Source organism: Heteronotia binoei, chromosome 4 (assembly GCF_032191835.1).
Source record: "Heteronotia binoei isolate CCM8104 ecotype False Entrance Well chromosome 4, APGP_CSIRO_Hbin_v1, whole genome shotgun sequence".
Taxonomy (NCBI): Eukaryota; Metazoa; Chordata; class Lepidosauria; order Squamata; family Gekkonidae; genus Heteronotia; species Heteronotia binoei.
The window spans coordinates 162,846,118-162,871,111 of record NC_083226.1 but is presented as its reverse complement, the minus strand read 5'-3'; the positions used below and the strand labels follow the sequence as shown (position 1 = coordinate 162,871,111).

The window sequence follows — 24,994 nt, the reverse complement described above, 5'->3', positions numbered from 1 at the left end:
CCTGCCTGTGTACTCTGCCAAAGTTTTCATCTCTTTGCTTTTATTTTTTATTAGTTCAAAAGAAGCCTTACTGCATCAAATAATCTTATCACAGGGGTAGAGAATTCCACAGTCCCCATATAAATTGAGAGTCTGTAAGGGGGGGGGGAGGAATTACAACACTATTCACTGCAATAAATAGATATTAACTTTGGGAATGTGTGGCCTGCATATGAAGGACAAAATTAGTTTTCACACATACTTAGGGTCCACAACGCCTAGTAAACATAACAGAAACAGCTGTGATCCAGAACAGCCAGGGATATGTGCATAGGAGATCACATATGCATTTAGGTTGCTTCCCTTACTGCTGAATAGCCAAAAGACATCTTAAAAGCAATTTGTTCAAGGGGACTTGCTGCGAGAAACCTCAGGAGAGAGAGCCCCCAAGTCCATGCATCTTCACCCTGAATGGCAGACTCTTCTACAGCATAGCCAATATATTTCAATATTGTTACCCTATAAAGGTAAAGAAATTCCCCTGTGCAAGCACCAGTCGTTTCCGACTCTGGGGTGACGTCACATCATGATGTTTTCTTGGCAAACTTTTTACAGGGTGGATCGCCACTGCCTTTCCCGGTCATCTACACTTTACCCTCAGTAAGCTGGGGACTCATTTTACTGACCTTGGAAGGATGGAAGGCTGAGTCAACCTCGAGCTGGTTACCTGAACCCAGCTTCCGCCGGGATCAAACTCAGGTCCTGAGCAGATCTTGGGCTGCAGTTCTGCAGCTTACCACTCAGTGCCACGGGAGCCCTGTTCCATTTATACATTGCGGCTAATTGCCATTGATGGATCTCTGCCCCATATGTTTATCCAATCCCAATACACTGCTTATTTGTTTTCGGTTCCCTTCCTAAGAGCCCCCAGCATAGCATTTGTCATTTGTCTTTTTTTTTACTGCAGTGGCACCCTGATTCGGACATTTTCAGTGAGTTATCTACCATGACTCTCTCCGGGCCAGTTATCACAAGTTTGAACAAGGCATGATGCTTTAATGGTGTTTTTATTACATATGTTATAATCTATTAGCCACCTTGTTGGCCTTTGTGACGGCATAAAGCCGGGATATAAATTCCATAAACGAATGAATGAATTAATGAAATGATTTTGGCCTAATCCATACTTTAACCGAATAGTGAGATAGATGTTGTGGGACTGGTTCCTATACTTTTCTGGTAATTTTGAAAGGAACTGATAATGTTCAGCATCTACTATATAAACTTGCCTACTACCTGGTGTTAGCTTCAGGGATACTTTTCAATTCAATTACTTTGCATTATTCAGGACAGCATTAATCAAGTAAGAAACATCCCTTAGAACTTACGACTTTGGATCCTCTAAGTGCTGCCCCACTGAAACGAATGTAACTGGCAAGATCAGAATCACGAGATGACCAATAGTTCAGGTCAGTCATTCTGAGACTTGGGTTTGCAGATCACCGGGGGTCCATGCAGTGAGTCTTGTCATACTATGACAGACAACTGCGGCAGTTGGGTTGCAAACCCCTAATCTTTACAGCTTGTATTTCACAGCTCTCTTGTCACTCTGCCTATCACTGACGACCTCTAGGTCCTTTCATTCCTTCTTGATATGGCACCCTTTGTCCACTCAATACTGGAGACTGCAATACAGGAGATTGTGCCCTTCAGAGAGTCAAAAGAACAGAATATTCACTTTGTTGTCCTCCTACTAACACCCCCCCCCTTCCCATGCATTTCTCTGGTAGCTTATCGTCCTTGTCTGACTTGACTGGTGTACCTCCTAAGTTATCATCCACTGTCTCCAATTACATCCAGGGTTGTTAAGGAGGTGGACTACAAAACAACTCCCCCACCCCCTTTCAGGCTGAAACTGCAGATTTGTTCTTCCTCCTCCCTGAAACTCATCATCATGCTGGTAACTGACAACTTTCAGTCTCTACTTGGATTTCCTGGAGATCAGCTGAACATAAAAATTGAAAGTAAACAACTTCTCAACTCAGTTCTCTAGTGCCGATTATAACTGTGTGTGTGTGTGTGTGTGTGTTAGTGGTCTATGGGGGGGGAATTACTTCAAAATAAGGGTCCTTGGTTTGCTACAGTGTGTTAACTGTTCATTTAGGTGATGAAACAGCTTACAAAGGAAAACAAAAACTGAAATGTTCTCAAAACTAAATACAACTGTAGTTTCCTCCTGAACAAGATTCCAAGATGAGCAAAGCGGGAGTCAAGTGTACCTTTAAAACCAACAAAGTTTTATTCAGAACGTTAGCTTTCGTGTGCTAAAAGCACACTTCTTCAGACGAGGGGATCAGGTACAGAGGGCTGAAATACATGCAGTTTGTTGATTAAGAGGGCAAACTCATACAGAGCTGGTGGAACATGATACATGGTGGGACAGTGTGACAATTTAGAAGGCCATTTGGTCTGGACAGCCATAAAAGGTAATAAAAGTTGCCTGCCAATTGGTGTTTCTGCAAGTCTAGGTAAATTACAAAAGGACATGTATTTCCTTGTTGTTGTCCACCTAATTTACTTCTCAACATCAATCTATACATTATAAACATCATTCTAGTTTGCCAGTAGAAAAAAAGAATACATAAAATGAAAATGGGTTAAGTGTATGTAATGAGATAAACAGCCAATATCCCTCATTTGAGTATGTCAATATGAAACATTACTCTGATATACTATTATTAAAGTAAATCTACTTCCTTGGAAAATCTTTGATGTTACTTAAGTGTTTCTGGAAGATATCTGATAGAGGCATCCTCGCCCTCATGTATATATCTCACACAGTTGTACGGAAGCCACTTCCCTATTGCAGAGTTCAACACAGCTACTGGCATCTGGCCAAGAGAGAGGGACCTCATACGGGAAAGAATCATGTGATCGGCCATTCCCAAATGTTTCCACCATTCACATGCAGTAGATAACCAAAAAGAAAACTGCCTCTGCAATGTTATAACCAGGGCTTTTTTTTTAATAGCTGGAACTCCTTTGCATATTAGGCCACACACCCCCTAATGTAGCCAATCCTCCAGGAGCTTGCAGTCAGCCCTGTACTAACAGCCCTGTAAGCTCCAGGAAGATTGGCTACATCAGGGGGTGTGGCCTAATATGCAAAGGAGTTCCTGCTACAAAAAAAGCCCTGGTTATAACTATACTCGAATGAGCACAGAAGCTAGTCTGAATGCACAGAGACTGCATAACTGAAATGAAGCAATTCCTTTTTGTATCCACAGGAGACTAAGACTAAGAAACTAAGATACGATTCTGAGAGCGCACTTTCCAGCTTGTGTCACATATGGAATGGGGTGTAGAGCAGCAGCAGCAAAATGGTTGAAGATGCAAATCGTCCAGTGTTCCAGACATCAGACAAATGCTTCCGGGATTTTTTTTCTCAATGTTGATCCAACAGATGTGGGTATCAGTCCCAGAGCTATCAGGATATATTTATTACAGATGCTAACTACTGTAGTCATTTTCCACCCACCCACACATTTCCAAGTTTTAAAAACATGGGGCGGGGGGAGGGGGGGAATCATAACATCAGAATCAGCCATAAGATTGAGTAGGCCTCACACCTAGCGGACACACATTAACACACACTAACTATTCTACTGAAGCTCTGAGTAATCACATTTGAAAACATTTTGCGAATAGGGATAATGTACCAAAATGCTGCTTCTTTTCATAGGAAGAAGCTACCCGCTCATAACATAGCCAACTAAAAGAACAACCGTAGACAGAGTTACTCCATTCTAAGCTTGCTGACTTCAATGGACTTAAGAGGAGAGTAATTGCACAGTTAGTCGCCACTGGAATTAATTCCCAGAGGTCTTTTTCTAAATAAGAAAACAAACAACCCTACAGAAAATCAAGCCATTTTACCAGTCAGTCTATATACATTTATGAATATTTCTTACAGACATCTGTGCACTAATATAACTCTTTAAGACCTTTATAGGTGACTGTATGAATAGTCAGTGAGTATTTAAATACCCATATTTTAACCGAAAGCAAATAATATTTCCATTCTCAGCTAAGTACAGTATTTATTATTTATTTATTTATCATGTTCAATTTATATCCCGCCCTCTCCGCAAGCGGACTCAATATATAGTCTATTTATAAATGAGTACTGTTTACCCAACATAATAGCATCATTCACTATGATCTGACATATTACATGATTTAAATATATATTTGCCCTTTCAAGGCACTATTTTTAAAGACATTTTAAAATTAACTCCATTAATATATATATATTTTTTTAAAAAAAATACATTTCTCACGGCAAACTTAGGGATGTAGCACACAGCTGAATAATTGTTTACTGAAACATGCTTATGAACCTAGGATCTCTAATTATATGCTGAATTACACTTCTCACTATATCATCAGGCCACATATAAATTAGAAAACCTTTAGGGAGTGGGGGGGGGGAAGGTTTGATTTTCTTCTTCTTGCTAAGTTTCAAACACTGACTAGGTTTCACTGTACACCAGCAACTGGAAAGAATATGAAATTTAAACAAGAGCAAATTTGACTAAAAATCAAGAACCCTTAAAAAGAGAAATCACTTCACTGATTCACTTCCGAGAAGCTACCCAAAGCTTGAAATGTCTTGCACGAAAAGCTTAAAATCAACAAAACTTCGGAGTACTTCCCTTCACTGCCATCTGCAAACATCTCAAGCTCTGAAATACAGAGATATACAGCTGTATGATTAGACTAAACACTGAGGGTCACCATGGTAATCCTATACAGCCAAAGTAATTTCATTGTCTGCCAAGCACTGGTTATTTTTCCAAATGAAAATAGTTTCAAATCAGGACCAGTTCTGTGAACTAAGCGGATGGGAATAGGAGAAAATAGGCATTGGAAATATACAGGCATGGGTTTTATCTATCAAACTGTCAGGAAAGCAAATCTTCATTGTGCTTTGCTTTTAATTGAAGATGGAAAACATGCCACTGCATCTTTGGAGCACCCAAGAGTATTAACTTTTTCATGCAAAAGTAATTACGCTATTCCAGAACATACAAGTGTACAATATACAGTGTTTGATATTATTCATATAACAGGCTAGGCTGATTCAAAATCTAAACAGCTGCAAAATATATTTCATTTGTAGTTGTCATAAAAGCTATTAGAAGTTTCAAGTAAACTAAGTCTGTTGCTTAGTTCAACTACACTCATACACAGATTCTCTGTCTATAACAATGCCTGAAATGATTTGCTTGAGAAAAAATGTACTTGTCATCTGATCTTACATCTGCACTGATTTTTCTTTGATAGCTAAAAATGATTAATCCTTATTTTGTTTTAAACTTTATTTTCAGTTCTTAACTATCTTCAGCAGTAAGCAAAAGGTCTTCTACATTATAAATGTCCCATTAACAGAGTAAATTCATTTCAGTTTTCAAACTATTCGCTTTTATTGCAACGGAGAATGTTATTCTTTATAAGGACTACCATATTTTGAAAACATCAGATGGTATAACAAAAAAAAAAAATCCAAATATCTAATCTTATTAAACTGGGCGCTTTTCCCATTTACTTTATTTACTGATAAGAAAACAGAAAAATAGTGATTCCCAAGTACCACTGACGTAATATAACAATTTTGGTGTCCTTTACAGATCAATACTGTTGATCATATATTCTAGTATAATTCCCATAAACATCTTTGGGACTGCTTTAATCGAGGTGGATTATGGACTGTATCTCTTGATACTAGCACAGTAAAAACCAAAAAGGCTAGATGTTAAATGTTGCAGCTTAACCAATAAAAAAAGCTGGCTTAAAAGATATATTGCACTGCTTTTTTAGATAAACAATGTAAGATGAAGAAACAATGTAAGATGCAAAAGAAAAGAAACATGTAGCGGCATTATTTGTAGCACAAAAGTGAAGATTCCTCATCTGGTCGCCATTGCAGAAATAGTATATACATGTAATAAATTGGGATATCACCTACAATTCTTAAAGACAGAAGGAATACACACAGACTGTTTTCTAAAAAGATGGGGAAAGGAGAGGGGAGAACTATAAGGGTATGAATTGGCTATGGCTTCATCTTTACTGTTGCCAATAATACCACAGATAACACCTGGATTCAACTGGTTGACACCTGGAATCCCACACACTGGAGCAGCTATTTGTGCAGATACTTCTACAGCTCTAATTCAGAAACTTCAGCAGAAAATGAAGACGTCCTTCCTCTATTCTGGGCACAGACCCATGTAAATGTTTTATAAATCCTCTCCACAAATCTCTTTTAACATGCAAATCCATAAATCATCATAATACTGACAAAGAAGCTAACCAGCACGTGAAACTAATGCGTATTCTATCTGGAACTGTATACTGGTAAAACTATCCAATCTAAAGGCACTTTTCCAGAGTTCTCTTTACAGTGGCACTTAAAAAAAGAGAGAGAAAGAGAGCAAAACTCGTCACCAGTTTCTCATCCCTTTGATCACAAGACATCATTTATACAGAGTCCTCATCTTGCCTCCAGACATTACAAATAAACGTTCCGGAATTTGTAGAACACACCCAGCTCCATCACTTTTAGCAAGTGAAATAAACGGAACTGCAAATATAGAAAGGTAGACAGCGGATACTTACTGAAGATGGTAAACCTGGGGGAACCTTTCGAACTTTCTTTGTCTGTACTTCTGAAAGAAGATACAATGTGGCTGTAAGATGTACGCTCACACACTGTGTCATTTCCAGGTCTACATTTAGCTTTGTTCTACAATTTCAAATCCAGGGAAGTTTCCTTTTTGACATGTGGAGGAAAAGTAACCCAAAGTAACTCACCCACAGAGGTACTGTGTAGAGGCCTCCTTCGCGGGTTATTGCTAGAATACTGATAGTACTGAGAGCCAGGTTTGGTGGGTGAGAGAGCTCCAGGATTGCCCATTTCCATGTCACCTCCGAGGAGACTTTGCTAAAAGATTTTTGAAAAATAAGTATTGTTACATTGAACATTTCTTCACTAGCTTTTTAAAAATTCTGACTCAAATAATGTATAAAAGTCTCTCTGTGCCAGGCAATTAAAAAAAAAAGAAAAAGCTGTATCAAAAATACATTTTTCAAACTTTATCTCATATTTTACCAAATAAGTCTGACAAAAGTTAATTTTATTTTCAGGGAGGAGGAGTGCCTAACATCATTCTGAAACTTAAAAGAATATCTGTGTGTGTTTATATAAAAGAACAGTTATATATACATATTCAATTTTTTGCCTGGCAATATTCAAACTTTTCAAAAGAGATATCAACCAATTTTTTTTTCTTATTCGGGATAATTTAAAGCATTACATTTAGCAATACAAAAGTCTTCCCTGATGCTAGTATTACTGTCCAGTGCTTTAAAACAATTGCCATACAGTAATAAAAGCGTGATATAGATATATATGTATGGAAAGTAGCAAATAGTCACATTCACAATATAAAATGGATCCATCAGGTACATGATTCATGATTAAAATGTGAAAATAAAGAAGTATGTATTACCGAAATAAACTCATGCTTGCAAATTATTTCATTGGGGGCTAGGATAAAACACAAAAAGACCAGTGGAATCGGAAATGATTTTGCAAAGTACTTTCTGACCATCACATCTATATTATTAAGTAAGAAGGTGAACATTCATAAATACAAAATGTACTTACTCACGAATGGACAATAGCTACTATGAAACCGGAAGAAATGGTATCTGAGCACAATAACAAGGAAACAGTAAAGACTACAGCATTTTCTAAAAAATCTATTTCTATAAACTACATTGAAACTTACCCATAATATATAACTCCCCTGATTACACTCTGCATTGAACACATTGTTCTTTTAATTTTTCTGATATGCAATAAAACAGGTGCAGATACTACCATTTATATGATGAACAAATTTTCCATTTAATAAAGAAATTTTAAAATTAAGTACCAAAAATCTAACTTTATCGTTACTTGTAATCAACTTTTACTGACTGAACTAATTACTGTACTTGATAAAGTACAGAATGTGTTTTCCCTAATCTAAATTCTAATCACCATGTCACTCACAACAGACTTAGTAATGCTTCACTAACACACTATTCACATGCAAAACACTCTAAATAGGCCAATTATGACTCTGCCCCTGTTCCCTGGTTAACCCGCTGAGAACTGAAAAATCTCACAAGGCAGTCACCAACTAAAACAAAGGCTCCTTGTTTTAAATTAAGACAGTCTTTTTGATTCTTAAATAGCTCAACAAAGTGCCATGTCTTCCTCTTAAAGCAGTTGGTCAAATATGACCCATGAGCTGGAAAATACTCTGCACCAATAAAATTAAATGAAATCTAAGGATAACTTTTCTTCCTGGGAATATGTATTTTATTTCTTTTACTAAATGTGCAACTGGTAAATTGCTAGAGGGTCATCAGGACATTTTACATTATATTGTTTGGTTTCCAACTTTGTTCACCATCACAAAGGAGAACACTTCACACATATGTAAGAATGTTAAAATCACAACTTGTTCAAGTCATAACTAACAGCTGTTCAATACGTTCCGGCACTGACTAGTTTTTTATACTTTCAACAAGAAAAGGTTATGAGCAATGATGTGTTATGTCAAGAACTGATACCACCCCTCCAAGTTAAGCCTGTATATCAAGCAACTCTCATGAAACTTAAATCAATGCAGAATAAAAGAATTTGTATTATAAAACTTGCATAGTGACTTTTTTTTAAAATGGAATTTTTCAAACAAAGTGGCTGAATAGAATCCTCACTAAATGCCCCAGATGGCTGTATTGCCCCTGATTACATTGGCTTCAGTTAACATCTATCTATCTATCTATCTATCTATCTATCTATCTATCTATCTATCTATCTATCTATCTATCTATCCATCCATTCACCCACCCACCCACCCACCCACCCATCCATCCATCCATCCATCCATCCATCCATCCATCCATCCATCCATCCATCCATCCATCCATCCATCGGACTCTGGCTCACAGAAGCCCATTCCGCAGCATATTTCTTAGTCTTTAAGGTGACAGAAGACACATTAAAACTCTCTCAAAGTATTCAGAGAATCAAGTTTTCACATTGTTCTTCTGTCCCTGTTAAATAAAGAATAAGTAGTGGAGTAAATGCTCACAGCTACAACAGGAATAAGCAAAACTTTTTAAATTTACTCTGAGCCACATTTACTCAAAAGTAAACCCCATAGATGCTAAGGGAAAAAAAATAAGATGGCAATCCTAGATAGGTCTAGCAAAAAAAAAAAATGCTAATGGAACAGTTCAAAGGAATAAGGGAAGTAGGAGAAACCTCACAGAAAACTACACAAGCCTCGCAGAGTTACTGCAATATTTATTTTTCATTCAAGCAGCAAACAAGCATGTTGCTGTACATGAATACACATTTGGGGATGGGGCATGTGTGTATCTGAGGCTTAACGCTACTGGTTTTGAATTGTAATGTTTTAACTATATCCCCCCTTGAGCCACAAGGTGGGATATAAATATTTCAAAAAAATTAATTAATTAATCTGGAATGCTTGCAAATTATCGGTAGTATTTGCATATCCATACAGCAGTAGTGCTCACAGAAAATACACTACTGCTCTCCCTGTCAGACTGTCACATAAGCACTTCTAATTTTGTCTTTATTTAAACCTTTGTTTTTTTTTGTTTTGTTTTTTATTGGAACAGCAAAGTCATTCTTCTGAGGTAACAAAACATGCATTTATGTGCTCTTATGGGGACTTCTCTAAGTACTCCACTGGGGAGAACTAAGATAAATATATATCTACTCATTCTGAGGTAAATAGAACAACGGGCACTGACTATTGTTCAGTCACTGTTAACATCTTGTAGCTGTGGGAAGGAGAGACTGTGAAATCATGAGGCCGTGGCATAAGGTTGGGTCTTTCGTAGCCTCAAAAGGGGGAAGTTATATCCAATACCTTTCTTACTGATTGACTTGGAAGGTAACATTTAGAAGCTTTACCCTTCCCTCCTGCTATCCGAGAACGCTGTAAGATTAATACAATTAACAACGTTCGACACCCTGTAGAAGTCTGCCAAGAAAAAGTCCTGATGTGGCGTCACACCCATGGATTGGTAATAACGTAGTGCTTGCATAGGGGACTACACCTTTACCTTTTTACATGTTATTATTTTAAGGGGTAATTACCAGTTTCTCTCTTTTATGGAGATAACCAGTGTAATTCTTTAGAGGTAATTTTAAGCTTGCCTTTCTATTTCAAGAGAACTTTTTTCACACACATCGGTGGGCATGGCATTAAAAAAAATATAGGCACAAGGGATTAGTTGTGTGGTTCTCTGTATCCGAGGATAATTCTAATATTTGCTGGAAAAACACACTTTATTAATAATTACTGTAAGTTACCAAGAAACACACAAGCTATAACATTTCTTTTGCCACCCAGACGCTGTTGCCCCCAGTTGCAATACTTGGAGAAAGAAATATTCTGCATAAATGATTGAAAGTCTCTCCAAAAGCATGCACTATAGAGTGTGTGACTAACCTTCCAGAGCCTTACATGGATTGTAAGAAGACAATGACGTAGGAAGATCAGAAAATGGTACACCATCATCTACTGACTGGAGGTGCTACATTTTTTTAAAAAAAAAATTAAGCAAAACTGCACACACAATCCCCCTACACGCTATTTGCATTATACATTACAGTATCTACCTTGACCTCCCCTTTTAAGAGAAATGGGCCCTTTTTTTAAAGCAGGAACACGAAGGAACGCAGTTCCGGCTGGCTTGGCACCAGGGGGTGTGGCCTACTATGCAAATAATTTCCTGATGGACTTTTTCTAGAAAAAAACCCTGTGTAAAACATTGGTGATGTCAGGGGGTGTGGCCTAATATGCAAATTAGTTCATGCTGGGCTTTTTCTACAAAAAAGTCATGATAAAATATTCAATAGCAGAACTCAATGTGGTCCTCTTTGTAAGCCTGGCCATTTACTTGACATACCGAATGAAAACTGTGCTTCTAATGTACATTCTCCTTCCTTCCTTCCTTCCTTCCTTCCTTCCTTCCTTCCTTCCTTCCTTCCTTCCTTCCTTCCTTCCTTCCTTCCTTCCTTCCTTCCTTCCTTCCTTCCTTCCTCGATTTTTAATCTGCCTTCCCCACAAGTGGGCTCAGGGAAGATAACAACAGTAGAATTAACAATTGAAAAGATATCTCCCCTCCCTTCTTCTCTTTCTTCACCCTGGCTTTTTCTTCACACATGACACCTTTTCATAAAACCAGACATTGGCTGCTGAAATCTTCCTAGACAGTCCAAGTGGTGAAACCAAGAATTAATACTTAGTGGACAGACACACATTTAATAATAGCGGACCTGCTTCTCTCATACACAATGCAACTCTTATTTTTCTTCCCCAAAATCAGAATGATTGTTTTCAATTACTGTTCGACTCTAATTTGGTATATACAAATGTCCATACACAAATGGGTTTTAAAACATAATGAAATAGATTTTCAAAACTATTATTTTTAACCTCAATTACAAAGATAACTAAGATTAAAACAGGATGAGTGGTGCCTTTCTGAATGTGCAATTAATTCACATAATAGGTAGATGACCTTGAATGGTATAATCTGTAAAAACAATAATAATTATAGATACATATATATTTAAAATCAGGTTAGGGGAAACATTGCAGTGGAAAAGGCACTCCAAGTGGTCTTTCTGGGTCTGCCTCCTCTCTTTTTTTCTCTGTCACCTATTAAATTGTGATCAGATATCAAACATTACTTCATAAGGATGTAGAACAGAGGGGGAAAACATTCTTAGATGAAACCAGATTACACTCTTTTTTTTCTGAACACTTGCCAAATGTTTGTAAGTTGAAGACATGTTTGGGCATTCCTGCACTCAAACAGCTGCAGTTCTACACTACCATCACAAACCTATGTGATCTATAGTGACTCTGGGCCATATGCTCCTCTCTTTTATGCAGCAAAGAAAGCCGAATGGCCTAAAGGCTTAAAGAAGTGTCAGGCGGGGCTGTGTGGCAGTGGAAGGTGGATTGCCTTGTTAATTTCTCCTGTGTCATGTAGCTGCAAGAAGGCCCCGCTCTATCCTTTTGCTATGGTGCCGCTACATGGCACTGAGGGTTATGTGGGGCAGCCCGAGAGTGAAAGGTTTGACAACCAATGCTTCAGCTGTCATTTTTAGCTTTCAAAGCAACACGCGTCATTTCCCCCCCTTCTTTTTCCTCTGTACATCCGGAAGGGAGTAATGCGCTGTAGAGCAGGGAGAGTGGGAAACACAGCGAGGATCACTTGGCAATCATATCTTATTGTTTCTCCAAATGGGTAGACATGGTGAATGAGTGGATTGGCCTAGTTTTTAGCAACAATTGGCCAAACGAATTATCCTGCAGCGCAAAAAAACAAACAAAAACAAAAAAAAACTACAGGAAAGAAAGCAAAAGTGTATTTTTCTACTACTTACCTACTGGAATCCATATAGCCTCCTGCTTCCCCCATATAAATATTACACACAAAGCAGATATTGGTTTGGCCAGACAAATAGGTTAAGAGACTAAGCAAACACCAAAATCTGTATACATCCCTGGTATCTCCAAAAAAGGGTCCAGGCAAATAGGTGTGAAAAACCTCAGCTTGAGACCCTGGAGGGCCGCTGCCAGTCTGAGAAGACGATACTGACTTTGATGGACCGAGGGTCTGATTCTGGATAAGGCAGCTTCATATGTTCATACATTTTATTTATTTTAAATGTATATTCCCCCTACTTCAAAACCATATAGTGGTTGTTACAGAACTCCATCCCAGTCAGTTTTAGCTCTCAGGAACAGGGCGGTCTTTCACAGCTTTCTAAACCTAGTTAGCAACTGAACCACACTAGTGCTCTTGCCCACATTAGTTTCTGGCCATGGGAGAGTTAGGGAAGCGGGGGGGGGGGGGAGCTGAAAATAGAAAGTGTGTGATTTGGACAGAAACAGTCCCTATAGGATGAGCAGCATAAGTGGATAATGAGTTAAACTCTGTAACACTGAAAACAAAGTCCTCTGCCATAATGTGCTATGTCATCAAACATACTCTAGACTATTATTTGCAGGCAAGATTGGTCCCATTTTTTTAAATACAGACATCCTTGGAAATATGTTGCACATGTTTGCAAGTACACACAGTAACTAACCTCTCTAATTGTCTGACATAGAGATGTTCATGCTACTCATTTTCAGAAGAATAATAGAAGAATTGCAGATTTATACCCCGCCCTTCTCTCTGAATCAGAGACTCAGAGCAGCTTACAATCTCCTTTATCTTCTTCTCCCACAACAGACATCCTGTGAGGTAGGTGGGGCCGAGAGTGCTTTCCCAGAAGCTGCCCTTTCAAGGACAACTCCTATGAGAGCTATGACTGACCCAAGGCCATTCCAGCAGCTGCAAGTGAAGGAGTGGGGAATCAAACCCGGTTCTCCCAGATAAGAGCTCATGCACTTAACCACTATATCAAACTGGCTCTCCACTTAAACCTTGTCTTAAAAAAGGATTTCACTGATTCCAAAGAAGAAAGCAAGTCACGATTTTTTCTCCCAGTGTTCCCCAAATTTGGGATCTTTCTGTTGCAAAAATAACAGAAAAGGGATGTAAATCTCCAACTTATTCCCCCATACACATAACTATACCAACGTGAAAAGCACAAATTGTTGGGCTGGATCCATCTAGTCCAGAATCTTGTTTCATAAAGTGGCCAACAAGATGCCCCCTAAAAGCCTACAAGCAGTTCACAGAGGTCAAGTCCTCCCTCCCCCCCATTGTCCACCCCCCCCCCCAACCCAGCCATTGGTATTCAAAGGCTGTCATGAAGTTCTATTTAGCCAACATGGCTAAAAATCAGCAATGGATCTACCTTCCAGATATGTCTAATTTCTACATCCTATGACTGTGAGTTCCAGAAGTTCATTACATAGTCTATGAAAAAGTCCTTTATTTGGACTGTTGTTAATCAGGCTGTTGTAAATTTAATTTGCAGTCTCCATGTTTTAGAATTGTGGAGACAGAAAGAGAGAAACTACTTTCTCTTCACTTTTTCTACCTCTTGCGTATTTTTATGAACCAACCTCTACCATGGTTTCCCCTAAGTGATATTTTAGCTAAAATGAAAATTCCCTATGTCTTTTGCCTTTCTTTATATGGAAGGCTCTACAGACTTTTAATCTTTCTGCACCTTTTCAATCTCAACCAGATTTTTTCTTTAGAGGAAGCGACCAGAACAATACACAGTATTCCAAATGTGTCCACATCACTTGGGTTAGCAGCATCCAAACAGGGCCTGGAGATTTCTTGGAATTAAAACTGATCTCCAGATGATAGAGATCAGTTTGTTTGGAGAAAATGTGGGGACTCCATGGGATTATACCCTGCTGAGGTCCCTCAATTTGGAGCCAGTTTGGTGTAGCGGTTAAGTGTGCAATCTCTTATCTAGGAGAACCAGGTTTGATTCCCCACTCTTCTACTTATAGATGCTGGAATGGCCTTGGGTTAGCCATAGCTATTGCAGGAGTTGTCCTTGAAAGGGCAGTCGCTGTGAGAGCCCTCTCAGGCCCACCCACCTCACAGGGTGTCTGTTGTGGGGGGAGAAGCTATAGGAGATTGTAAGCCGCTCCGAGTCTCTGATTTAGAGAGAAGAATGGGGTATAAATCTGCAGTCTTCTTCTTCATCTGCCCTCTCCAGGCTCCAACCCCACAATCTTCATGAATTCCTCAACCTCATAGATCTATACAACAAATATTAAATTTGAACTGAAATGTATTAAGGATTTAGAATTCTGATGCTGAAATGTCTGCTGCCTTGACACCTTGGAGATACGTTACATCTGAACGAAGCCGTCTCCCACACCTGTACAAAATGCCACTCTGTTCCAGCAGTGGAATTGCAATATCTTTAAAAGATCTTGTTTTGTTTTCTTTATCCTGCTTGATGTAAAGGCATCAGTTGTCCAGACAGCCATGTACTCTTCAAGTTTTTCAATGAAATTTTAGTAAATGGGTATATACTATTCCCACGGCACTCCCCTATTGACATTATCTTAAAATGCATCATGTTGGAACATACTATTGTGTATTAATGTCAATGATAATTATTTTAATTCTTCTCTTCATTCCCTCCCTCTGTTCAATTGCAAAATCTCATGGTTCAGCTACAAGATTAAATCTGTCTATTAGGGAAAAAAAATATCAACGATGAATTAATTTCCCTTAATTGCACTCTTTGAACATTGAGCATAATGGATAAGTAGTCCCATTATTTGTCTGCTAGCTGCCTTTATGGAATAATCGTGGATTAATCCTGGACATCACTTGGTTGTTGTTTAAAAAGTTCCACACAAGAGGACAGATGACCACAGATGCCAACACTCTGGAATGTCATCACTCATGTTTTTTGTAAATACAATGTTCATTTGGATAGAGGCTTCCATAAGGGAATCAATCTCTTCTGGAGAGCATTCTTGTAATATGGAATGTTGTAAAATGGAATGATCCAGACATTTGGAACTGGTTTTAGATTGTTGTTTAAATCCATGTATAACTTAAATGTTGTTTTAAATTACCTTATATTGTATATTTTATATTGTATAATTTTATCGAACTGTTGTCAGCCGCCCTGAGCCTGCCTAGGCGGGGAGGGCGGGATATAAATAAAATTTATTATTATTATTATTATTATTATTATTATTAATAATTTGCCTGTGACAAACACCAATGAAATATCTACTGAACAATCAACTAAACCAGGGGTCCTCAAACTGCGGCCCGCTGAGGACGTTTATGCGGCCCGCCAGGTTATGGCAAAATCAGACCGGAAGTGACGTTCGACCTAAACTCGCGTTAGCAACGCACACTTCCGGCACTGGGCTGAGGCGGCGGAGACAGAGTGTGAGGTGATACCGAGGTGAGGTGAGTTCCCAGGCCGGGGTGTGTGGTGTGGGGAAGGGAGAGAGATGCAGAAGACGGAGAACTGACGGCCCGCGGCCTTGTACAGTAACGGCCGTCCGGCCCTCCAACAGTCTGAGGGACAGTGAACTGGCCCCCTATTTAAAAAGTTTGAGGACCCCTGAACTAAACCTTCATAATGATAAGCTTTCTTCAGTTTGAGATGGTTACAGACATTTCACACACATACACACACACCACCACCACCAAGTCAGTAAACATAGCCATTTGTATTACTACTCACTGGTTTTCTGCATACATTACAGTTGGCATAAGCATAGCAATAACTAAACCCAAAAGTTTTTATTTATGATTTTATGAAACAACGTAATGGAATTCAGTATCACCTTCCCTTTTTTAATTGTAGTAAGAAAAGTTGTACCCTAGTCACAATTTCTCAGCCATTAGGCTAAGACTGGGTTCGGTCCATTAATAATTAAGAGCCAAATTAGTAAGGGGGACCCCAAGGCCAATTTATCAATTAGGCTTAGTGGGCACAGTTCCTAGGTAGGGCCCATGCTACTTTTACAGGCCCACAAAAAAAGTTTTGTTTTGCTCACATCAGTAAAAAAACAAAATGTTTAGGGGCGACAAAAATTTATTAAATTTTGCCTAAAAGAGGAAAAAAAGTTGAAGTACTTAGTTATAACAAAAATAATTTCAGTATTGATATTATTATGATAGGAGGGGCCCATGAAAGGTATAATGTGGCCCTGGTGGGACCTCCGTGTTTAGAAGCAAAACGTTTACGACAGCTGGAACAAGCAGCTGTTTTGTAGCAGGAACTCCTTTACATATTAGGCCACACACCCCTGATGTAGCCAATCCTCCTGGAGCTTACAGTAGGCCCTGTAAGAAGAGCCCTGTAAGCTCTTGGAGGATTGGCTACATTGGAGGGGGTGGTGGCCTAATATGCAAAGGAATTCCTGCTACAAAAAAGCCCTGGCTGAACAATAATAGGCCATGCTTCCTGTTAGGGACCTTCCAGGGGCACTTGCTGGAAAACAGACCAGATGAATTTTTGTTCTGATTCGGTAGGGATCTTCTCCCACACTGCTGTCTCAGTACCAGGCCCCGGCCTGCTTCATGCCAGTCCTCAAGACAAAGAAAATGGCACTGTTTTATTTCATTTAGCATTTATCCCACATTCAGAACAGCTTTGTTATTTTTAAACAGAGCCAGGGGTTGCTGAGGAATACATGCTAAGAGCACAGAAATGATGTGATCTTCCTTCTTCTATATTAAAAGGCATGTTTTATACTCTAGTTCTGTACATATGTGGCATGGTACAGGCTAGAACTTAAGAACATAAGAGAAGCCATGTTGGATCAGGGCAATGGCCCATCCAGTCCAACACTCTGGGTCACACAGTGGCCAAAAAAACAGGTGCCATCAGGAGGTCCATCAGTGGGACCAGGACATTAGAAGCCCTCCCACTGTTGCCCCCACCCCAAGCACCAAGAATACAGAGCATCACTGCCCCAGACAGAGAGTTTCATTAATACCCTGTGGCTAATATCCATTTATGGACCTCTGTCTCCATATGTTTATCCAATCACCTCCTTCACTTCCTTCATCCTCTCTCATGTAGGCATTCCCTCCACCTTTACTTTAGGAGAGAATCTGCCCCAGCATTCCCACTAATCACAGCTAGTGCCAAACCACCATTTAAAAACATGGGGACTTTGGGGGTGGAGCCAGGAGCAAAGGTGTGACAAGCATAATTGAACTCCAAAGGGAGTTCTGGCCATCACATTTAAAGGGACAGCACACCTTTTTAAATGCCTTCCCTCCATTTGGAAATAATGGCAGATAGGGGCGCCTGCTTTTGGGGATCACAGAATTGGGCCCCCTGGTTGGAGTTGTTTTTGGAGAGAGACACCAGATGCTATGCTGAAAATATGGTGCCTTTACCTCAAAAAAGCAGCCCTCACAGAGCCTCAGATCGATCATCCTATGGGAGCTGGTCTCCATAGGGCATAATGAAGTGCCTAGCAAATATTTCCTCCCTCCCCCCTCCCATTCTGATAACCCTGAAGCAGGGGGAGGGCCTCCAAACCAGGGGATCCCCTGCTCCCAACTGAGAATTGGCAACCCTAAACCTGTAAGGGAGAGGAAAAACTTCCCACACGTGGGAAGAAGATGGTGAGGAAGGAATGTGGGAACCCACAGGTCACTCCTGACTGCTAAAATGTTGCAGCATTCAATCTCATTGAGCCTCAATGTTCCCACAGTTCTCCTTTGAATCCTTTTAGCGTTTGACAACACCATCATTTGGTGTGGCTTCAGGTCTTCAGACAGGGTCATCTAGTAAAGATTTACTCAGAGCTGAGCAAGGCACAGCTATATTCCCAGTGATTTTGATAGAGGGTTTGCTTCTTGTTCTGAATAATAAACAGAAGTGGATATAATTTGGCCCCCACCCAGCCGAGAAGTCAATCGGCCGCTATAGGCCGGGGGCTGTCCATTGCCTCCCCGGAAGGATGGGAGGCAGTGGACTCTTCCTGGGTTGATTGGGGGTGTGGGCGACCTTATAAGGCTGGCCCCGCCCCCGGTGGCGCAGTTAGAAAGCCACTCTCGGCCCACCCGCCCGCCCGCCTGCCATGCAGTGTAGGCAATAGGCTGGTTGCCTTGTTGGGGGCCAGGTAGGAATTTTTTGCCTCCAAACATATTGGGTGGTTTGGGAGTGTTTTTGCCCACCTTGCACTGTTGGTGATAGGTGCTGGCAATTGGCTTGGGCGGTGCTGTTAAATAGGTTGGTCACTGGCTGTTTACTCTTGGGAACATGTTGTGTGGGGTATTGGTGAGCTCCTGTGGCACCGCACCATTGGGGTGCATGGCCCCCTGGGCTGACCATTAAGCTGTACGGCCCAAGGTTGGCTCCAGGGAGCCTTGGGATCCCGTCACTTGGAGAGTTGTCCACATCACAGGCTGTATGGCTTGGGGGATGGTGGAGTTCAGGTGAATGGGATCTCGTGGCCTGGCTGGCCGGGTCTGAGCCATTGGGTTGGCTCACACCCGGAGCTTTGGGCTTGCCCAGTTCCGGGTTAAGGAGGTGGTCAGGTATGACCCCTGGCTTGACCTGTCCCCACTGTTTTGCCCTTGCCGTTAAGTTAAATAAAGCGGCCCTTTAATCCATTCCTGTGTCTGTCTCATTATTCCGACTGGGGAGGCAATATAGCTGACCGAGCAATTCAGTGGTATTCAGGCAGAGAACCTGCTACATCACCATTCATGGCTTTTAAAGAAATAGTCATAAGTAGCCATAGAACTGAATCAGCAGGCATTTCTCTGTATTTCCAATATATTCAACACATTTACACCCTGCTTCCAAACTAACTGAAACATCTCACTATAAGGAACAACTGAACAAAACCAGACAAAAAAAGAACAATAATTAACCCAAACAATGGCAAATTCCCACCTGAACAAAATAGTAGTAATTTGCTTCTTAAATGGTGCTGAATGCCAGCTACAGGACTATATCACAACTTTGATGCCACTACCAAAAAGGTCCTGTTGCGAAGAACTTCACCCATGACCATGAGGCTGTCCTTAAGAAAGTGGACTTTGGTATCTACAACTAGACTATTTAGGGCATTCAAGATCAAAAGCAGTGCCTAGAATTGGACTAAAAAATCAACCATATGCCCGTATGTTTCACAACCAGAGTAACATAGTCCAAGGGTCTTGCCCATGTTGACATAATGGCAGCCACATTTTGGACCAACTGTAGTTTCAAAATACTTTCCAAAGGCAGTCCTAAATCCAGCACATTTCAGTAGTCTAAGCAACAGATCCTCTAACCAGTTTCTTTCACCTGCGACTCCTCGAGCGCCTTCATCAGCGCTGCCTTCGCACCATCCTCAACATCCACTGGAGTGACTTTGTGACCAACACTGAAGTCCTCAAGCGGGCGGAGGTTACCAGCATCGAGGCACTGCTGCTGAAGACGCAGCTGCGCTGGGCAGGGCATATTTCTAGGATGGAAAACCACCGCCTTCCCAAGATTGCCCTGCATGGCGAACTCTCCACTGGCCATCGAAATAGAGGGGCACCAAAGAAGAGGTACAAGGACTCCTTGAAAAAATCCCTTGGCACCTGTCGCATCAACCATCACCAGTGGTCTGACCTAGCCTCAGATCACAAAGCATGGAGGCACACCATCCACCAGGCTGTCTCTTCTTTTGAGAAAGCACGCATAGCTGGTCTTGAGGACAAAAGGAGATTGAGGAAGAATCGCACTGCTACAGCACCAACCCTAAATCAGACTTTTCCCTGCAGCCACTGTGGCCGGACCTGCCTGTCCCGCATTGGTCTTGTCAGCCACCAGCGAGCCTGCAGCAGACGTGGACTATTGCACCCTTCTTAAATCTTCGTTCGCGAAGCCAAGCCGAGAGAGAGAGAGAGAGAGAGAGGAAAAGAAGCAACTAGAAAACCAGCCGTATTGAACAAGAAGCACTCCAACCCAGCACCAGCACCTGAACATCCGAGAACTGCAGTAGGTACAGATTTGTGAACCTAAGTCTGCAGAGGAAGTGAGACTCTGTTGGCAACACCTACTTAGCTATTTAGTTATGTCCCCAGCAACGGTAGCTCCATATTAACTGAATTAAGTCAGCTTGTCAGTCCCATAAAGCCCTATAACAGCACTTGGATGTTGATTCAACACTCCTGTATGTCTTTTTTTCATATGGAAGAGAGAGACAGAGCTGTATGTTAATCACATATATCCAAACCTCCTATCTGCCTCTTCAACGGTTTCGTGTAGTTGTTAAACATTGTGGGAGCCATGATGGAATTCTGAGGCACCCCTTAATCCAAAAGGCCACAGAGCCTCCAAGCACCAGGAAGGTTCTATTTTCCAGAAAGAACTTGATCCACTACAAAATAATAAACCCCTTTTCCATACCAGCCGAGAGATTAAGGAGGATACCAAAAGCTACTGGGGTACAGGGCAACTATCAAGGAAACAATTTCCCTGTCTATTTCTTATTATGCTGTGGCAAGCAGTTGCAATTCAGCCTCTAATAATCCAGTCCTAAACAGAGTTACACCCTTTTAAATCCACTGAAATGAATGGGGTTAGAATGTTGTATCTCTGCACTGCAAACCAGTGTCTAAACGGAATTATAGCACCTTCTTTTTTCTGTTCCTCAATACAACATGGCGGAATGCATGGAAGTTTTAGAAAGATCTATCAGAAATGTACCATATCAGAGAGAGAATGGGATCTAATCACCATGTTAACTGTCACAAAATATTCTTGAAAATATTCTTAAGGAGGGATGGTGACTCAGTGGTAGAGCATCTGCTTGGTAAACAGAAGGTCCCAGGTTCAATCTCCAACGAAAAAGGGTCCAGGCAAATAGACATGAAAAACCTCAGCTTGAGACCCCGGAGAGTCACTGCTAGTCTGAGTAGACAATACTGACTTGGATGGACCAAGGGTCTGATTCAGTATAAGGCAGCTTCATATGTTCAATACATATTGTTAATGTGAGGTATACAATGGTTCACTGAAAGATCTACCTAGGGTTACCAGCCTCCAGATGGGGCATGGAGAGCTCCCGCTTTTACAACTGATCTCCATCTGGCAAGAGACCAGATCCCCTGGAGAAAATGGCTGCTTTGAAGGGTGGACTCTATGGCATTGTCCCATGCTGAGGCCCCTCCCCTCCCCAAACCCCGCCCTCTCCCAGAGCCACCCTCAACGTCTCAAGGTATTTTCCAACACAGACCTGCCAACTCTATTCAACTCTGTTTTTCAATATATTTTCCATATCTTTCTAACAGTGTCAGAGAAACAGTGAGTGTGTGTGAGAGAGAGCTGCAATAGTGACAGGAGTAAAAGAAAAGGGGTAATTAATTGCCAAAGCCTATAGTATAACTAAAAGGATATTTCTCATCTTTCTTTTGCATTGTGAGTGAAACATACACGGGCTGCAGGCAAACATGCCTAGTCAGTTTATGATTCTTTCACTGAGTTCTTGAGTGTATAATTTAGCAAGCAAGTTGTAATCACTGCCTGCTTAAAATGTCTTCCTTTGGCAAATCATTTCAAAACAGAATATATAAAGTTTCAAAAGACTCACTAACGTAACAAGACAATTAACTTTATTTTTCCCTTTGCATTTCAGCTCTGAAGAGCTTGCTACATAAATTCTGGGTCAAGATATCTCAGATGAGGTAAACTATCCTGACATGTTTCATTCTTAAAAGAGTATTTAGTGGCTGAATTCCCATTTTTAATTATTTTCCCCCTCTTTGAATGTGAGGTGGGGGGGAAGGAGTTGGTAGGAGTACAAGTGCACCAGAAAGAACATAACACTGAAACTGCATTTTTTTTCACACATTTAGGTTCATTTGCACCTAAATAAAACTTCTAATGAGCACAATGACGAGACCTAGAAATGATGCCTTATGTTTCAGTTAAATTATTTAAGTGTATGGATGGTTAATAAAGTGCCTTAGATAACTTGCTGGTCTCTGTCTACTCAGAAATCTCTGAGGGCATTTTCGCACTCACCTTCAGCCGGCGCAACCCCCCTCTTCACCGCGCAGGATCTGCGCGGATTTCGCACTAAAAGCCGCGGAGCAGCCGGAAGAGCTGGAAACTCCCGGCGCAAAAGCCGCCAAACGGAAACTGCTTTTTGGGCGGTTTCCGTTTGCGCCGCAAAAGCGGCGGGAGTTTCTGGCTCTTCCGGCTGCTCCGCGGCTTTTAGTGCGAAATCCGCGCAGATCCTGCGTAGTGAAGAGGGGGGTCGCGCCGGCTGAAGGTGAGTGCGAAAACGCCCTGAGAGTCCATATTCTGCTGAATCAATTGCATTTTACTTTGCTTCTGAACTCAGCTGCTAACACTGGATCTTAATGGTCTGGATGGCCATTTCAGTTTAAACTCTTCAGGCTCTCACTTTCCCAGACAGCAGCTGCACTCCAAGGAATGTACATAGCGTAGACACTACATGATTTTCATGCCGACTGGTAATAAAGAGGTCCTCCAAGAAAATGCATAAATACAGTTAATGGAAATCTACAGTTGCTTCTTCCTTAGCTCAGGACTGAATTGCATTGTTCTGATCTCCACTGTCCATGCTATCTTATTTTTTGACCATGAAACATTTGAACTTTGAGGGAGCTAGAAAGAGAGAGAGAGAGAGAGAGAGAGAGAGAGAGAGAGAGAGAGAGAGAGAGAGAGAGAGAGAAGAAAGAGAGAGAAAGAAAGAAAGAAAGAAAGAAAGAAAGAAAGAAAGAAAGAAAGAAAGAAAGAAAGAAAGAAAGAAAGAAAGAAAGAAAGAAAGAAAGAAAGAATTGATTTTCTAGAGTAGACAGCTTTCCTGCCCTCTTACAATACAATCCCCAATACAAAAACAATGTTTGAGCCTGGTGGCACCTTTAAGACCAACAAGGCTTTATTCAAGGTATGAGCTTTCATGTGCAAGGAAATTTCCTGAGATACAGTGAAACAGAATTTCCTCAACCATTACATATAGGAAAAGGGGGGTGAGGGGGTTGCCAGGAATGGCCAGTTAAGAGTCAAGATGCATAAGCACTGGTATTGAATTCAGGTAATTCACAGGTAAGATCTGTGAATTAGAGTAAATTAGCATAGGTCCTAAATAGAGCTGTAACTTTTTAAGCTCATAGGCTTAGAAAAATGAAAGTTTGCTAAGGATCCCACTATGAAGCAGTAGTATTATCGTTGAGACCTTGCCGCAACCTTAAGAACTGAATTGGAATTGAATACCGGCTCCTACAACCATGGATCTTGTCTTGTTTGACTTATCAACCAGATCAGGAACTATATCCTTGTACGCACCTATATCCTTTCATGCACCTAGACCTGCGCTAGTCCAGAAGAGAGCTTTTGCCAGACATTTAAGAGGGGCCAAACTTTTTATGCATTTCCATGATCTAAAATAGAGTTGGGTCCCTGAGCTTTTCTGGTGGAAAGGCGAAGAGGAAATCTCTTCTGATCAATATATGTGTGTGCGCATGTGAAAACAACGTCACCCCAGAGTCAGAAACGACTGGCAGTTGCACAGGGGACTTTACCTTTTACGCACGTGCATGTATTCTGGGGATCAGCAGGAAAATAATCAACAACAGAAAACATTAAAAAGCATCAGTAATTAGATGGTTAAATTTAGCAGCCTCTTTAGTCTGCAGGAGTGAGTACTGATGAATCTGTTTTGGCTGCAAGTGACTTACAGTGAAGTCATATGCCAAGCTACTTGCTGGATTTAGGAATAACTGCAAGCGATTGCACTGTAACATGAATAACCTTCTGATGTATGGACTTAGTGTAGCTAATAACCATTGTTTACACTGCTATTGCTATTGTTTTAATGGTAATTTGCTGCTTTTATTGATTTGATAACTGCTTTGTACACTATTAACCTTTGGAAATAATTTTAATGTCTTGTGGCTATTAGACTATAAATAAATGAAAACAAAAACACAAGAGCTCTAGTTTATTAGCTGGAAAAGCTTACCTCCATCCTTGGCAGGCAGGCAGGAAGGCAGGAAAGAAGGAAGGAAGGTAGGAAGGCAGGCAGGCAGGAAAGTAGGAGGGAAGGCAGGAAGGTAGGTAGGTAGGTAGGAAGGAAGGCAGGCAGGCATGTAGGTAGGTAGGAAGGAAGGAAGGAAGGAAGGAAGGAAGGCAGGCAGGAAGGAAGGAAGGAAGGAAGGAAGGTAAGCAGGAAGGAAGGAAGGAAGGAAGGCAGGAAGGAAGGAAGGCAGGAAGGAAGGAACACAGGAAGGAAGGCAGGAAGGAAGGAAGATAGGAAGGAAGAAAGGAAGGTAAGCAGGAAGGAAGGAAGGAAGGAAGATAGGAAGGAAGGAAGGCAGGAAGGTAAGCAGGAAGGAAGGAAGGAAGGAAGATAGGAAGGAAGGAAGGAAGGAAGGAAGGAAGGAAGGAAGGAAGGAAGGAAGGAAGGAAGGAAGGAAG

At 40.9% G+C, this 24,994-nt stretch overlaps 1 protein-coding gene across 17 annotated transcripts in view; it reads right to left on the bottom strand.

Annotated features, from left to right (window-relative positions):
• Nucleotides 1-24,994, bottom strand: part of TCF4 (transcription factor 4) — a 568,596-nt gene that overhangs the window by 195,186 nt on the left and 348,416 nt on the right. For 13 of the 17 annotated variants that reach the window (XM_060236144.1, XM_060236145.1, XM_060236147.1 and 10 more), the window contains 2 exons: nt 6,856-6,985; nt 6,661-6,710 (listed from right to left, as the gene is read on the bottom strand). The exons of 2 other annotated variants lie outside the window; for them this stretch is intronic. In XM_060236144.1, the coding sequence (XP_060092127.1) occupies nt 6,661-6,710; nt 6,856-6,985 (180 nt within the window). Of the gene's footprint in view, nt 1-6,660; nt 6,711-6,855; nt 6,986-7,835; nt 8,010-24,994 lie in introns of those variants that run through there. 2 more of the 17 variants (XM_060236154.1, XM_060236140.1) reach the window with 2 other exon arrangements.